At 40.0% G+C, this 17,216-nt stretch overlaps 1 protein-coding gene across 2 annotated transcripts in view; it reads right to left on the bottom strand.

Annotated features, from left to right (window-relative positions):
• Positions 1 to 1,403: 1,403 nt before the first annotated feature.
• NEXMIF (neurite extension and migration factor) overlaps positions 1,404 to 17,216 on the bottom strand; it is a 186,420-nt gene continuing 170,607 nt past the window's right edge. For both annotated transcript variants that reach the window (XM_055121410.1, XM_055121411.1), the window contains 2 exons: positions 8,720 to 8,845; positions 1,404 to 7,896 (listed from right to left, as the gene is read on the bottom strand). In XM_055121410.1, the coding sequence (XP_054977385.1) occupies positions 3,542 to 7,896; positions 8,720 to 8,798 (4,434 nt within the window). In that variant the 5' untranslated portion in view covers positions 8,799 to 8,845 and the 3' untranslated portion in view covers positions 1,404 to 3,541. The remainder of the gene's footprint in view (positions 7,897 to 8,719; positions 8,846 to 17,216) is intronic.

The following is a 17,216-nucleotide window of genomic DNA, read 5'->3' as shown; positions in this document are numbered from 1 at the left end:
TGAAGGGAGTGGTAGTCAGAAATTTCACACCAAGGAAAATTCCACATATCTGACTTAAGATATCAGTAATAGGGAAAAGAACTATTTCAAAAAAATCACTGGTCCTCACTCTGCTAAGGCAGCTGGTTGAATAAGAAATCTCTAAAATGGGAGGCCTATATGTTGTGATGGGATGAAAAAGAATTGTGAGAGCACAGAATTAAAAAAAGCCTAAAATCTGAATAACTCAGAGTATAATCAACTGAGAGGGAGTTTTGGATATTTGGATATTACCAAAGAGAACAAACAACTTCTGCCTTGCCCTATGTCTCAACTTTACTTTCTTATTTGTTTTATTACAAAATAACTGGTTAATAATGAGTAATTGATGCTAGTTATTTATATAGCATACTATAGTCAAAAAATTGATTGTGGAAGAAAAGTTAATTTAAAACGGCAACCACTTTTGGAGAAAGGGATGAACCATGTTTTAGAATTGGCTCCTAATGAATGGGCTCCATAGGAGCAGGAGAAACAGTATCCATTCCAAAGGACTCACGATTCAAACATTCTAACCAAAAATGGTGTCTTTCCAACAAACTATTGATACTATCCTTCGTCCTATCCTACCTTCTAATCCAAAGCTGAATTGAGAAAAACTGGAACAATTTCTCCAATTTTATGAAACATATTGTATTAATGGAACAATCTCTTTAATTGGCACCTTTTGGTTACATAGAGAGTACTCCATTCCTCTAAACCAGCACATGATTTTGAGGTCTGGAGTCTTGGGGAGAACAATAAATATAGAGTTGGAGATTCTAAGTCAAAATCTAGCTGCAAAACAGAACAAAACAAAACTCCAAACATAAAACAAAGACCAGTTCCTAGGAACCAGTGGTAGTCTTTTGTACAAACAGTGGAGAAATAGAAGAAAGGATTCCAGCTCTATTATTTTCCCTTTTGGATGGCAGCTATAGAGCAGGAGTTCTGTTTCATCTTGAACCTTACCTTTCCACTAATTAATTTTCTAGGACTCACTGCACACAGAGTGCCAAAGCCTAGGAACAGGCCCAAAGCAGCCCCACAAAATACTCCTTACCCACTCTTCCCAATAGACACACACAATCACACCATCAAGAACACAGTCTTATTCATTTTACTACCTAGCTGTAAGTAGTAGAGCAGGTTGTTGAAAGGAACCATGGACTGGGAAGTGTGTGTAGTTATGTATTTGACAGTCTTCCTTCCATTTCTCTCTGACTACTTGCACATGTTGCTTTTTCTGTCTGTGAATATATTAAGGTGGCAATGACTAGGTAGGTTCACATTTTGCTTAAATTTTTCCTTTGAAACATCTTCCCCTTTTGAAAAATTCCCCGTTCCCCCACCCACTTATTCTCCACCCTCCCACCCCACAGTCTATATATTCACAAGTTAATAGGTTAGTAACAATATTAGTAAGAATATTAAGAGTAACAACAACAACAACCAACAACATTAATAATATTAATCCCCTATATCTGTATAGCACTTTAAGATCTACAAAGCGCTTTCACATCCATTATCTCATCTGTGCCATTATGCATCAGTCATCAGACACACAGGCCTTAAACTGTGCAAGGAAAATAGATCAAATGTTAGGAGTCAAGTGGTGAAATAAAGGGGAAGAAAAAGCTAGTAATGAGGGATGTTGAAGCTGTGAAGTTTTTCTTTAAAAGGAGGAAGGGTAAATAAAAATTATGAATTAAAAATTTATATAGAAATTGAGATTTGAGTTTGGCATTTGGTATCAAATACTAGTCATCTACTATATGACCCCAATTATTTGTTACCACAAACTGTTCAATTTTTTGATATACATATGTATATGTAACTGATAAGAATTGGATCAATATGCCTTAACATTTTCTTTAAATGACATTGGCATTGCAAGATTAAACACTTAAAAAACACTAAAGCCATGATATGAATGCACTTGACAGAACTGTAATAAAACATTTAGAAAACTACTTAAATAAAAGCCATATATGTATTTTATTTATCTTTAGTGTTGATTTTATAACTATTTTATAATTTATCCCAGACTATTATAAAATATAAAACTGAGATATAAAGTATCAGCAATATAACTTTGCCCTTTAAATAATTTTCAGCTACAGATTTCACTTTTAAAAACAAACCTTCAAGCAGCTGTTTGTTTCCTTTCAAAAGGTACTGTAAATGCATATACCTGGGTCCCTGATGGACTTAGCTGTTGCGACTTCCAGACTTTTCCAACATTTTAACCATTAGACAATGGAACAAACAAATATTTATTGTGCCTTGTTTAACTGTTCATATATCCATAAAGGACAGTAAAGTTAAATATTTTAAATAATGTAATTATGTATATATATTTCAATTCATTAATAAGCTTTAAATTGTGGGGTGAATCTGTAAGATGAGGTAAGGAAATTTGGCACATTTCAAACAGTATCCTTTAAGTTTTGGTAAATTGTGTGTCACAACATGTTTTTTCCACTGTGATCTATAGGTGCTATCCACATAAGTGGGGGTGGTTGATAGCAAGAATCACTGGAATATTTCTAGTAAATCAATAGGGACAAGCTCCCCAAATACTCACAACCAAATGTTGATATAGAAGTAAAAATATATACAATACAGCCACTTGTTTGTAGTTTGGTACAATGTTTTACTCTTTTCCTTGTGGGTAAATAGTGTGTAAACTACTTGTGCAACTGTATGACTTTTAAAGTCTTTTACATAGAATGTCAAATTAAACTTTGCCTTGTAAGACTTATTCCCACAATTAACTTTTTTTCTTTAAGCACTTACATGTCAACATACATATCACAAGGCATATTTTGAAAGAAATAAAAACAGAAACATCAAATGTCTTTCTAGAACATGCGAGTCTCTTCTTCAAACACAGGTAAAACCCAAAATGCCATATCTGCTTTTAGGAGATTGTAGTCAAAATCCCTGCAGAAAAACCAAACAATTTATGCCATCTTAGTTATCTTTAGTGTATGTCCCACAAAGAGATCATACAATTTAAATTTGTGTACGTTATGCTTGATGTCATATAGTACAGAAAAAGATACAAATACCAAGGGGCACTAGAAAGCACTCCTAATTGCCACATGAGATTTTGTTCTTCAAATTATGCTCTTTTATTTAGGTTATCTTGGCTTTTGTCTATATAACCATATAAGTCTGTTGTTTACAATTTTTCATAATGTGGAAACTTTCCCTTCACAAAATGACTCATGAGCAAATTTAAGTCCCATTTCCTTAATAAATAAAAATGAATGTGGGATAGCAGAAAAAGTAGCCTTGTGGGATATCCCTTGCCAAGCCACAAAAATATTGTTCAAACTGTTGGGTGGCTTTAAGGTAAAGGCATGTTCATGCACTTTTTATTTGAAAAAGAAGGGAATGTGACAGTTTCTTTCATGCAAATTTTTGTTGCTCTCAAGAAGGAAAAAATGAGTGACTGTGGGCTTAGCCTGTAGGAGAAAAGCTAATGGTGCACCATCTCAGCCATTTTAGTGTAGTATTACCTCAGTCTTTCATAAGAAGCTGTCCCAGCCTCATCCTTGTGGACCTGTTCACGTTGCATGCACTTTCCCTTACATTTCTCATCTCTCAGGGACTTGGAACTTGATTTGTGACGATATAACTTTTTGTGTGTCGGTCCGTTATTACCTAAAGTGCTCAGGTTGCTATACTTCTTATCAAAGAAGGCAGAGTGAGAGTCCTCGTTATATGGTATGTTTGCACGACCAGGTTCACCTATTGGTGCCTTCCCAGTGCTTTTACTTACACCCTTGATGGATCTGTGATTCTTAGCGGCTCCCGGAGACACACTGTTGACTTTTTTCTTAGACTCTAGTGGTGTCCCAGCCAATATTTTGAGGGTTTTTAATTTTAGGCTGTTAGACTCAGGAGAGTAGAAAATGTTGGGGTCCCCAGAGTGTTCCATGGGTTCCCAAAGGGGCTCTATAGAGGCCATCATAAATCTCTGCACATCTGCCATACCAGAAGCAATGTTGGATAAGATATAGGAGGGCTCTTGAAATTCCCGTTGGTCATCCTCAAGCAGGCTAGTGGTGTTGGTACCCAAGCTCATGTCGCAACAGCCTGGGCTGCTCTCCTTCCCCAAAGCCCAATCTCCAGAAAGTCTTTTCTGACTTGTCGTTTTTGCAGAAGCCACAGGGCTACCATTTTGGATACATTCGGTCAATGTCTTGCCACTTGAGGTTATATTATTAGTTTGACCTACCCCACGGCCATTGCCAACTTGCATTTTCTCTCCATTGATTGTAGTCATGTATTTTCCTTTCTTTGTTGACTTAGCAGTCTGGCGGGAGGCTTTTCCAGGTGGTTTTTCAATTCCTTTGTTATTGGCTTTGGGGGATCGTTTCCTGGGATTTTTCTGAGAAGAGCTTTGATTTGTAGCCCCATTCTTGCTTGGTGAAGTTTTCTTTCTTGATTTTGACACTTTGTTATTGGCACTCAGTTGACAAGATGGATCATTATATGCTGATAGGCAAAGGTTTTGGGGGAGCAGACTTACAGAATCCTCATCGTTGAACATATGGAACTGAAATTGATGGTTATTTAAAGTAAATCCATCATCCACCTGGATGTGCTGTAAGTTACCATCATCCCACTTGATTTTGTCCATGCTGCTCAGTGGTTCTGGGACACCTTCTTGGAAACACTTCATCGTTCCTAGTGTCTTGATATTCTCACATCTAGCAATTTGAGGAGAGAGGCTGGGGGTGTCAGGTGGAGACATTTCTGAGAGAGAAGAATGGCGGAATTTGTCAGGAGTGAAGTTGGAGATATCCAGGAGGTCAGTGGATTCTTTTAGTGGTGCTACTTCATCAATACTTTGCTGGATCACCAGCTTAGGACTGCAATGAGCCAGAAAGTCATCAACGATATCATCATCACCGTCCTTTTCACAGGATTTCAAGTTTAAGTAACAATAATTGCTTGAGTTTACTGCCAGTGGGGCCATTGAATCAAAGTTAAAGAGCCGGCCATCATCCATATTGACTGGGCCCTGCTGGAAAGGAAAGCAGATTTCTCCATTATTATAGTGACATAATTGGTAAGAATCATCAGTTGGGAGCTGGGTGTCTTGCACAGAGGCATATAGGACCCTGTTGCCATTACTGTCTCCATTGTTGAGGCAGACTGGATTATATGTTGTAGTTGTAAGATTATTTTCCATAGAAACCACTTGTGAGACTCCGAATTCAAGAGATTGAGTTGTATCTATCTCCCTTGAGATTTCAGTCATAAATTCCTGGGGACCAGAAGCAGGCTTGTTGGGCCACACATTTCCATAGTTGCTGGATTCCATTTTAAAATTATGGGTTGACTGCTGCAGCTCTGACACAGAAGGCAAGGAAAGCATACAGTCTTGGGAAGGCTGGAGAGGAACAAATGATTTTTCTGTTTGAGTGAGTCTATCTTCATTTTCCTCCGGAGAATGGTGAGTAAAGTATGAGAGACCAGTATTATTTGACAAGTCAGAAGCATCTAACAGTGTCTGAAGATACCCTCCAGGGATAACAGGTATATTAGTGGCAACATTAGCAGAGGATGGTGCTAATTCAGAAGAGCAAGTGGTTGGTAGGAAAGTAGAATTCTTTGAAATTTTTACCTCCTGAAATTCAGATACATGGGAATTGTTTGAGGTTCCAGAAACAGTCTCATCCTTTAAATTGTCCTTGGAGGATTTGTCTTCTGAAAGAGGGTTCATTTGAACAACTGCCTTGCTCTCTTGCCCAGCTTTGATTTTCTTGGATTTTAACCTAGCTTCACTTTTAAATTTGATTTTGTTCAGCACTTTACGCTCTGGACTCTTAAATTCTGCTTTGCCTTGTGCCGAGTCAGAGCCAGTGATATCATTTAAATGTGATCCATTTGCATGGCTGGAGGAAGCCAGAGGAGCTGGCTTCAATGCACCTTCTAGGCCTCCATCTTCTTTACAATGACCAGCTTGTCTCTGATCATTACAGAATGAAATGTGCTTACTACTTGCTGCTGAAGTTTCCAAGGACGGAATTCTTTGAACCCTGTGCCTGCTACCAAGTTTAGATTTTCGCTTGCGAGCTGGTGGCACCTCAAAGCTACCCGATTCAAAGCTTTGCTTTTGGCATAAGGATGTCTTATTGGAAGTTGTGTTGCTGTTTCTCTGCCTCTTCTTCTTTTGCCAGAAACCCTTCAAAGGGGCCAGCTTGGCATACTTGTTGAGCCGAGCCTCGTTCAATTTTACTGTGGTCTCACTGGCATCCACCTTGCTCAGTTTCACAAGCATGTTTTTCTCACCTTTAAAGCGATTGATGATGATATATTTGATAATAACTGGAGGCTCTTTACGGGTTACTTTTCTTCTCTTTTTAGGACACCACTCATCATCATCTTCATCTTTGGAACCACCAGGTAGCCATTCCTTCCTCTCATTGACTTTTTCACCTTCTAGAGAGTCAACATCATATAGATAATCTTCACTATACCTGACTTTTCTCTTAGCTCGCAGTCCATAATTTTGCTGGGTGGAGGTGCTGCCAGAATTGGTGTCCCGGGCCATATAGCGGCTACAGTCCTTGATCTCCCCCACAGCATCATATGATACTTCAACGAATGAACTTTCCTCAGTAAAATTCCCTGATGCCTCCAAAGAATTAGTAAGCTGGTCTTGCTTTGTATTCTTAAATTGCTCCACTTCAGTCCCGTTGCATGGTTTATGTAAGACAGATTTTTCTCCATTATCCTTTTCATTCTTTTTCTCTATGCCTTTGTCTTTCTCTTCTTCCTCTTTTCCTTTCTTCTTCTCCATGGTTTTATCTTCCTCTCCCCAGATGATACTCACATCAGGAATCTTAAATTGGGAGAGATCACTGGTCTGCTTTAGTGCCCCACTTTTAGGCTCCCTCTTGGGGCAAGTTGTAAAGACACTGGGAAAGAAGTTGAATTGGGCATCCTCCTGCATCAGAAGAGTTGTCTTGTCTCGAACGTTGTCCTGGAAGGATTCATATCGAATTTTCAGGGAGCAGACATCACTGCCTAATGTTGACTCATCATCATCAAACATGTAGTTATCCACATCTTCTTCAGAGAACAGGTTGACAGACAACTCATTCTTGGAACACAGATCAAGCAGTTCAATCTTACTCTCACTAATGAAAGTCTCAAAGTATCCCCAGTCCTGATTGGAATTTGCCAGTAAAGACTCTTCTGTATTGCACTTATCTAATAGTAATGCCTCATAGTAACTTTTCTGAGCTGGATCTTCCAAGTCAATGTCAGGTTTCTCAGCATCTTGTCTATCTCCTGCCCTTGATTTATGTAGGGGAAAACTGAGGAGCTGGTCTGAGAGTAGTTGTTCTCCATATTTTATGTTTTCTCCAGCATTAATACATTGAATTCCTATATCAGAGACTGCGCAGGTTTCATAATCCCGATTTAGATCACTAACTTTTAGACTGATCCCTGGCTCAGGTTCCACAGTATCCTTCGATTCCATGAAGCAGCCCAAGCAAGTCCGACTTGGCTGCATGAGGCAGTCTCCATTAAGAGCTGAGATGCCTGCAGGCTCCATTATGGTAAAGGGAGCTTTGTCACACTCATTGGGAAGTGACCATGTGTTCAGGCCCTTTGCAATTCCAGATGTGAGGGAGATAGCATTCACAGAATTACTGTTAGCAGCAAGCTCAGGTGATTCTATCAGGCCTAAAGAAGGAGGACTCTGCATACAGGGCTTCTTTGCAGGCAGAGGTAGGAGACCTCTGGGGTACATTAGGTTCTCTTTTGGTACCACTGGTATAGACTGGATGGGTGCAGCAGTTTCTAGAACTGCAAATGATTTCATTGTCACATCCTGGTCCTCGGAGTCTAGAAAAAAAGAGAATGAAACAGAATGGTTAAATGTCTTAGATAAAACTCATTAACTTGAGCAGCTTTTGGTACTTGATCTTGTTATACCAGCAAAGACTCAATTTCTCTAGCTTTAGAAATAGGATCAGCAAAGTTAAAGAACAACCCTGAGGATATATCCACATTAATGAAAAATAATATGAGGAAAGACCCAGAGTGTTTGATTAACAGAAAAGTCAGAGCTTTCAGGTTGGGAAAATGGTCTGATGGTATATTCATGATTTTGGGTTATGAGGTTTGGTACTATCTTCAGGATCAGGAAACTCCTATTCAATCTAGACATTCCAAATCTCATTTGAGCAGATTTCTAATTTATTAGGATTAGACATTTCTTAGAGACTTCAAGGCTTGTAAGAAACTGTGTGTACTGAAAGTAGATAAAGGACCAAATGTGATAGCCTCTCAGTTTCTATATTGCAAACCATAATGCCTCAAAGTAGAGAGAGAGTATGGGGAAATTGTCTGCCATAGAGGCAGGGGGAGGGTTGGGATGAGTGGGGGGATACTGAGGACATTGGTGGTGGAACATGTGCACTGATGAAGAGATGGGTGTTCGACCATTGTATGACTGAAACTCAAACAGGAAAGCTTTGTAACTATATATCACGGTGATTCAATTAAAAAAATTAAATTAAATTAAAAGGAAGAAATTGTGTGTAACAGAGTTTAGGATTGGCATCAATATCAAAAGAATCCTAGATTTTAATTTTTTGTGGAACTGAAAGTCAGAAGTAAAAACAAAGAACTTGTGGAAGATGTGAAGTCAATTAGATTTCCTTACTATTTTCCTTGACACCATTCATCAGAATGTTTTCTCCATTGGCTGAGGCAACAACAGCTTTATCTTGTTGGTTATCCATGAATGTAATCGTCTATTTTTTCATGCCAATTCCAAATGCCGTCCAACCTGCACATTTCAAATACATAATATCAGTCATTAAATTTGTTTTTCTTCCATTTTTGAGGTGATTTCAGCTAGAGAGATGATAAAAAATTGGAGTTTTGCATGCAGCCAACCCCAGTTTGATGCCAAGCACCACATGGTCCCCAGAGCATACTTCTGGCAACAACTCCCAAGCACTGTGAGGTTTGCACCCCCCCAATCCCTGTAAAACAAAAAACAAAACACCTTGTAATTTTCATGTTTCCAGGTTGGTTTTATTACTACTACTGTTTTTTTTTGATAGCTATATTTTTTATATGTCTATATGGAAGATTACATTTCCTTTATACACCCTAGATTCTTCCTCTCTAGGCCACTATACAATTCTAAAAGGAAATCTTCCTACCATGGACCATTCGTACTTGCACTCACTTCTTTCTTTCTTTCTTTCTTTCTTTCTTTCTTTCTTTCTTTCTTTCTTTCTTTCTCTCTTTCTCTCTTTCTTTCTTTCTTTCTTTCTTTCTTTCTTTCTTTCTTTCTTTCTCTCTTTCTTTCTTTCTTTCTTTTTCAAAGTAAAACCGATTTTATTTAGAGGTTTTGAAAGGAAGGAGGAAGAGAAAGTGGGAGACAGTGGAGAGTAATATGCTTAAGAGAGAACCTGGGCTCCTCCAAGGGCAGAGAGTGGCCCTAAGCACATCCCGGCATTAGACAGCAAAGCATGAAAGTACACATCTCAAGAGGGGAAATGCTGGTGACACATGTGTGGCCCTCATTTTTACTTTCTTAGGTATTACTCTCATACTATGGTTTTTGTAGCCTGACCACGAGTATGATCATTTTATGTCTGTCCCTCTTTTTCTGACTCATTTCATGCAGCATGATACTCTCCATGTACATCCATGCATAAGCAAATTTCATGACTTCATCTTTCATAATGGCTGCATAGTATTCCATCGTGTAAATGTACCATAGATTCTTTATCCAATCATCTGTCCTTGGGCATTTGGGTTGTTTAAAGATTCTGGTTACTGTGAATAGTGATGCAGTGAACATAGGGGTGTGGATGAATTTTCTGAGTTGTATTTTGGGGCCCTTACAGTATATTCCTAGCAGTATTACTGGGTTGCATGGTAGGAAGCTTGCCACAAGTGGGGGTGGAGTGCAGTTAGGACAGAGAAGGGACTACTATGACAATGATAGTTGGAAATGGTCGCTCTGGGATAAGAACTGAGTGCTGAAAGGAGGTAAACTGATATACAGCATAATCTGTCAGTAACAATATTGCAAACCACAGTGCCTAAAAGGAGAAGACAAAAAGATTGAGAGAGAGATATGAAAAGTGTCAGCCATCAAGGCAGGCAGCGGATGGGTGGGAGGGAAACTGGGGACTCTGGTGGCCAGAAATGTACATTGATGAAGGGATGGGTGTTGGAACATTCCATGACTGAAACTCTATCATTAACAACTTTGTAACCATGTCTCATGGTTCCTTAAATTAAAAAAAACATGGAAATTTGAGGAACCTGGCAAATTTACACTTTCTTCTAGATACACATGTAACCTAATCATGGCCAGGAAGGACACTACATAGGGTCAAGACTAACATATTACAAAGTCTATTTTCATGTAGAGATAGACTTTGTTTCAGTTTGCTTCATTTCTACTTCAGCTGATCTGAACTCTCCAAAACATGTTAATTCATATATAAACACACATAGACATCACATACAAATTCTCTTCATATGCCTTGAAATTTGACTGTGAAGCATAAAGAATTATGTGAATCCTTCCTTAGTTTCATGATTTTAATGAGCTTAACTCTAGTATTGACAAATTTTCCTCCAAGCAAGACTTTTATATGTGACTATCAAGAAAATCTGGAATTTCTGAGAAGGTTTAAGCAAAATCTTTTTGTGGAGGAGCCTCATACCTTGCCTACCTACCTGTGTGGTAAGTATATTGAAAAACTGTTGGAGACATGATTGCCTGGGATGGAGGTATATACCATGTGCCACTATAATATTAAAATATAAAAATATATTTTTATATATTTGATTTTATATATAAATATAAAATCAAACCTTTATTTATTCCTGCTTCCCTTTTCCCAGACCTTCCCCTCAAATATACTATATCCTTATTAAAAAGTGTGACCCACAGTTGAGTTGAGTTGGGGGGCTGGGAGGAGGGGTGTTGGGGTCCTTGATAGAGGGAATCAGTACACTCCTGATGGGTGTGGTGTTGGAATTATGTGCAGAAGAAACCTTATTGTAGAGAGGGAGGCCAAGCTCGGAAGTGCTCAGGGATTACTGCTGGCTGTGCACTTAAAAATCACTTTTTTTTTGCTTTTTGGGTCACACCTGGCTATGCACAGGGGTTACTTCTGGCTTTGCACTCAGGAATTACTCCTGGAAGTGCTCAGGGGACCATATGGGATGCTGGAATCAAACCCGGGTCGGCTGGGTGCAAGGCAAACGCTCTACCCGATGTGCTATTACTCCATCCCCTTAAAAATCACTCTTGGCAGTGCTTGGAGGAACATGTTGGATGCTAGGGATTGAACCTGGGTCAGCGCATTCAAGGCAAGCACACTATCTGAAATCATTATTAATAACATTGCAAGTGACAAAATCTCAATACAAATTTTAATTAAAGGCCATACTGAGAAACTAATAAACACATGACCTACAGAAGGCCATGCAGCATTACAATTTCTTAGTTGTATGTTAATTTACTCTAATACATGCATATAGTATAAAAGTAGGTCTATTCTTTCCTAAGAATTTTAGGTATTGAATTTCCATTTGACTCAGAAACTCCACTTGTCAGAATACACCCCAAAGACCCCAAAACCAGATTAAGAAAAGACATTTACACTCTTATGTTCCTTGTAGCACTATCCATGATAGCCAAAATCTAGGAAAAAAACCCTAGTATTCAAGAATAGATGACTGGATAAATAAACTATGGCACATATGTACAATGGAATATTGCTAGTCCACGAGAAAATATAAAATCATGAAACTTGCTGCTACATGGAGGTACATGCCTAGTGAAGTTACTCAGAGGGAGAAAAAGAGGCTCAGAACAATCTCTCTCATATGCAGGATATGAAGAAATATAATGGGGGAAAAACAAATACCCAAAGATGATGGAAACAAATAACACGAGAACAGGTTTTCAGTAGGAAATATGAGACCTAAGGGGGTTGGGGGAGAGGACCGGGAAGGGGCAATGTTTATGGTGGAGGAAAGTATTCAACTGGGAGGAGGAGGTGGTGCTGTAAGGTGGTAAAGTGTTATGTATGAAACCCTATCAGCAGTAGTACTGTAAAATATATTGCATAAATTTATTTAAAAACGCATCTCATAGAAGCAGACTGGTGGGTGGAAAGCAAATGGAAGTAGGGGTGTTGTTGAGGGATGTGGACACTGGTGAAGTAGCAGTGCTGAATCAGTGTATGCCTAAAACCCAATTATGAATTACTTTGTAATTTCATGGTGACTAAATAAAAAATAAAGTAAAGTAGGTCAAGCTCATTGAGGTTTCACAAGAGTTCAAGATGTCGCTCTGTCTAAAGTTCATTGATTTAAAGAAGACCTTTGATTCTGTTGAGACTGAAGCGGTCATTGAAGCCCTAGCCAAACAGGACGTTCAAACTCAGTACATCAGGATCCTCCATCAGCCGTATTATGGATTCACCACCAGGATTTCACCATTCTAGAAGGAAGTGATCATTGATGTAAAGAAAGGGGTTCAGGGCTGGAGAGATAGCACAGCGGGTAGGGCGTTTGCCTTGCACGCGGCCGACCCGGGTTCAAATCCCAGCATCCCATATGGTCCCCTGAGCACCGCCAGGGGTAATTCCTGAGTGCAGAGCCAGGAGTAACCCCTGTGCATCGCCGGATGTGACCCAAAAAGCAAAAAAAAAAAAAAGAAAGGGGTTCAGCAGGGAGATACCATTTCACTGAAACTCTTCAGCGCCACACTTGAGAACATCATGTGACAACTGGAATGGGAAGGAATGGGAGTAAAGATAGAGGGTTGGCCTCTACACAACCTCAGCTTCGCTGATAACATCGTTCTAATAACACCAAACATTAGTCAAGTGGCACGAATGCTGGCCAACTTCAACCGTGAATGTGGAAAGGTCAGACTGCAGCTGAATCTCACGAAGACAATGTTCATGAGAAATGGACTAGTTCCTGACGGTCCATTTGCTCTCAATGGAATGAACATCTCCGAATGCAGCAGTTATGTGTACCTAGGTCGAGAACTCAACATGACAAATGACCTGGCACCTGAGCTGTGCAGGAGGAAGAGAGCAGTGTGGAAAGCCTTCAAGATTGTTGAAGAAGTTATTAAAAGATCAAAGAAGAACCTCCGTCTTCAGGCACATCTTTTCACATCTCTTTGATTCCACCATTTGTCCTGCACTAACATACGCCTCAGAGACCTGGGCCCTATGAAAACAGGATAAGAATGCTATTTGGGTCTCCCAAAGAGGAATTGAAAGAGCTATACTTGGAATATCACCTTTCACTCAAATGAGAGAAAGAATCTGGAGTTCCGACCTCTGTCGACGATCAAGAATCAGAGACACTGTCTTGTTTGCCAAAGTGTCGAAAATCAGATGGGCCGGACACATAATGCTATTTGGAGATGACTGCTGGACTAGAGCTGTTACCAACTGGATTCCATGGGTCATCAAAAAAACATGTGGCCGCCCACTACAAGATAGTCAGACTTCTTCGTCAAGACCCTGAACAAATGGTTTGAGGCTCTTCTTGTTTCTGGAGCGAGCAGACAGCATTGGGCTACACTAGGGACGAGTGGAGACGTTACTGGTGTCCGCTCGAGCAAATCAATGAGCAACAGGATGACAAGTGATACGAGTGAAGGTCAATCAGCGAGAAAGTGAGTTGCAAACAGACAGTCATATGCTTCAATCTATATTTCACCTACCTGGGACTCTTTTCTAGAAAATAAGAACTCTGATTTAGGCAGTCATGAAAATTTCAATGCATTTACATATCATAATTGTTGAACTTCCTTTTGGAAGTTTTATTTAGGAAGTATGATAGGAGAGAGAGTAAGAGAAAGAGAGACCATGAAGTGAAAAAGAGATTATGCACCCTGAGTTCAGATGCAGATGCAAGGAATCCAGAGTTGAGACTGCCTTTTTTGTGGTGTTGGTGGGCATCCCAATTACTGTTCAATATATGGGAGCTATTTTCTAGTGTCTTCTTGTTTTCTTAGTACTTTTCATACTTTTATTTGTATAAATATTCCAACTCTTTCGTTACTCTGATTCCCAGGCAATTGATTTTCTGAGACACAATTGTGAATAGCATTTATTTTGAAATTTATCTGTCTTCTATTGCACAACCTGCATATAGGAAAGTCATGGATTTCTGTGCATTGATTTTATATCCTTCCACTTTACTGTACAAGTCTATTGTTTTCTGGAGAAAATAAAAGACACCTCACTACTAGTCACCTATACTTGACCACCACCCATCACGTAACAGATTGATTGATAGTCAAGATATTAAAGTGCTGGTAGAACTCTACCAAAAACACAACCCCATCAAAAAATGGGGGAGCCGCCTGAACTCCCCGAGACCTTCCAGCAGCCCCAGCCCGTGTCCTCTGCGCCCCGGCTCCTCCCCGGGCCCCCTAACTGCGGCCCGCCCTCGCAGGTACCGTCCCAGACCCTCGGCCACGCCCTCCCGCGCCCCGCTTCCCGCCGCCTGGACTCCCCAAGACCTTCCAGCCGCCCCAGCCCGTGTCCTCTGCGCCCTGGCTCCTCCCCGGGCCCCCTAACTGCGGCCCGCCCTCGCAGGAAGACACTGGGGGCGTGTCCCGTATGTTAGTGGGCGTGGTCTAAAAGTGGGCGTGGCCTCCTCTCAGAGCGGCCAACGCTAACGCGGCCGCAGTTATTCATTGTTACCTCAGCTCACTCGGTACTTGTATTTTTTTGAAAATTCACTTTTGCGATCTCAAACACGCAAAATAGCCATTAGCTTAGTCTGACACTATAAAAGCTGTCAGTTAATAAGGGAAGTTTAGCACGATCAGAAAACCTTCTTTCCACAAGAAGAAAAAGGAGTAAATAACTACAAAGCTCCAACTCTATACTTCCGTAACAATATGAAGAAGCAGCGAAAATCCCCTCCGAAAAGAGAGGGGGAAGAAAAGATACCAGAAACCTCAACAGGGGCTTCTCACATCTACGACCTCTCAGATAAACAATTCAGAGAGGAAATCTGGAGGAGAGTCGACCTACTCCAAGCAAATATGGAACAGACATCCAATAAATTAAGAGAGGAGATGAATGAAGCGCTGGAATGGTCTACCAAGAAAATACAGGAAGAAATGAGAGCAGAAATGAGAGCAGAAATTTCAAACCTTTGAACGGAAGTCTCACAAATAAAGCAATCGGTAGATGAAATAAAAATATCACTAGATGCCCTCAACAGTAGAATGACTACAGCCGAAGACAGAATCAGTGATCTGGAAGATGAGCTTCAGAAAGCTTATAGACAACAACAAATCATGGCCAAAGACCTCAAAATGGCTATAGAGCGAATCAGAGCCCTGGGAGATGACTTCAAGAGGAATAACATAAGAATCATTGGAGTACCAGAACCGCAGGGAAGCAACCCCAATGAAAAAAAACACAGTCAAAGATATCATTGCTAAGAAATTCCCAGAGCTGGACAAGGCAGGCATCCAGATACAAGGAGTCCGAAGAGTACCAGCAAAAAGAGACCCGAATAAAAAGACCCCAAGGCATATCATAGTCAGAATGACGGATACCATGGATAGAGACACAATTCTGCAAGCAGCAAGGTCAAGGAAGGAAATCACATACAAAGGAGCACCCCTCAGATTTACAGCAGATCTGTCAGAAGAAACACTCCGAGCCCGAAGACTATGGTGGGACATAGTGAAAAAACTCAATGAAATGAATGCCTCACCAAGAATACTTTATCCGGCTAAACTCTCACTCAAACTCGAAGGAACCATACACTACTTCTCGGATAAACAACAGCTCAGGTCCTTCATAGACTCAAAACCAATCTTGAAGGAAGGTCTAAAGGGGCTACTGTAAGACAAGGAGGAGCCCCATAAGAACAACAAATCCCACAGAAAGATGACACAAAACCACATCACAATAATCTCTCTCAATGTCAATGGCCTAAATGCACCTATCAAGAGACACAGAGTGGCTAAATGGATCCGGAAATTAAACCCAACATTCTGTTGCCTGCAAGAAACACACCTGAACAAACAGAGTAAACATAGACTCAAAGTCAAAGGATGGAAAACAATCCTCCAAGCAAACAACCCCCTTAAAAAAGCTGGAGTGGCCATCCTGGTATCCGACAACATAGATTTCAGGATGAAAAAGATCAAAAGGGACAGCGAAGGTCATTTTCTGTTTATCAAGGGATATGTACAACAGGAAGAAATCACACTCTTAAACGTATATGCTCCTAACGAACGACCGGCTAAATATTTAAAACAACTCCTAACAGACTTCAAAGAGGACATCACTAACAGCACAATTGTAGTCGGAGACTTCAATACGGCCTTATCGCCTCTAGATAGATCCACAAGAACAAAACTCAACAAGGAAACACTGACTCTGAAAGAAGAAATTGAAGAGAGAGGCCTAATAGACCTATACAGGGCCTTACACCCCAAAAAGAAAGAATACACATTCTTTTCCAGTGCACATGGAACATTTTCTAAAATAGACCATGTACTGGGCCCCAGAACATACCTCAATAGAATCGGAAAAATAGAAATTGTATCAACCATCTTTTCAGACCACGATTCACTGAAGATAGAAGCTAACCACTCACAAACACGGAAAATCAAATCAAACACCTGGAAATTAAACAATTCAATGTTGAACAATGAGTGAGTCAGGAAGGAAATCAAGGAAGAAATCAAAAGATACTTAAGAAACAAATGAGAATGAAGACACGAGCTACCAAAACCTATGGGACGCAGCTAAAGCCGTGTTAAGGGGAAAATTTATAGCTCTCCAAGCATTCCTCAGGAAGGAAGAAAGGACCCACATAGATAGCTTGACTTCACGACTCAAGACCTTAGAAAAGGACCAGAAAAAGGACCCCAAACCAGACCGAAGGAAAGAAATAATAAAAATTAGAGCAGAAATTAATGACATCGAAACCAAAAAAACAATCCGAAAGATCAATGAAACAAGAGTTGGTTCTTTGAGAAAATAAATAAGATTGATAAACCGCTTGCAAGACTCACAAAGAAAGAAAGAGAGAAAACTCTAATAAATCGAATCAGAAATGAAAAGGGGGACATCATAACAGAAACCAGTGAGATTCAAAAGATCATTAGAGACTAC

Source organism: Sorex araneus, chromosome X, assembly GCF_027595985.1.
Source record: "Sorex araneus isolate mSorAra2 chromosome X, mSorAra2.pri, whole genome shotgun sequence".
Classification (NCBI taxonomy): Eukaryota; Metazoa; Chordata; class Mammalia; order Eulipotyphla; family Soricidae; genus Sorex; species Sorex araneus.
This window is presented reverse-complemented; position numbering and strand designations above follow the sequence as displayed.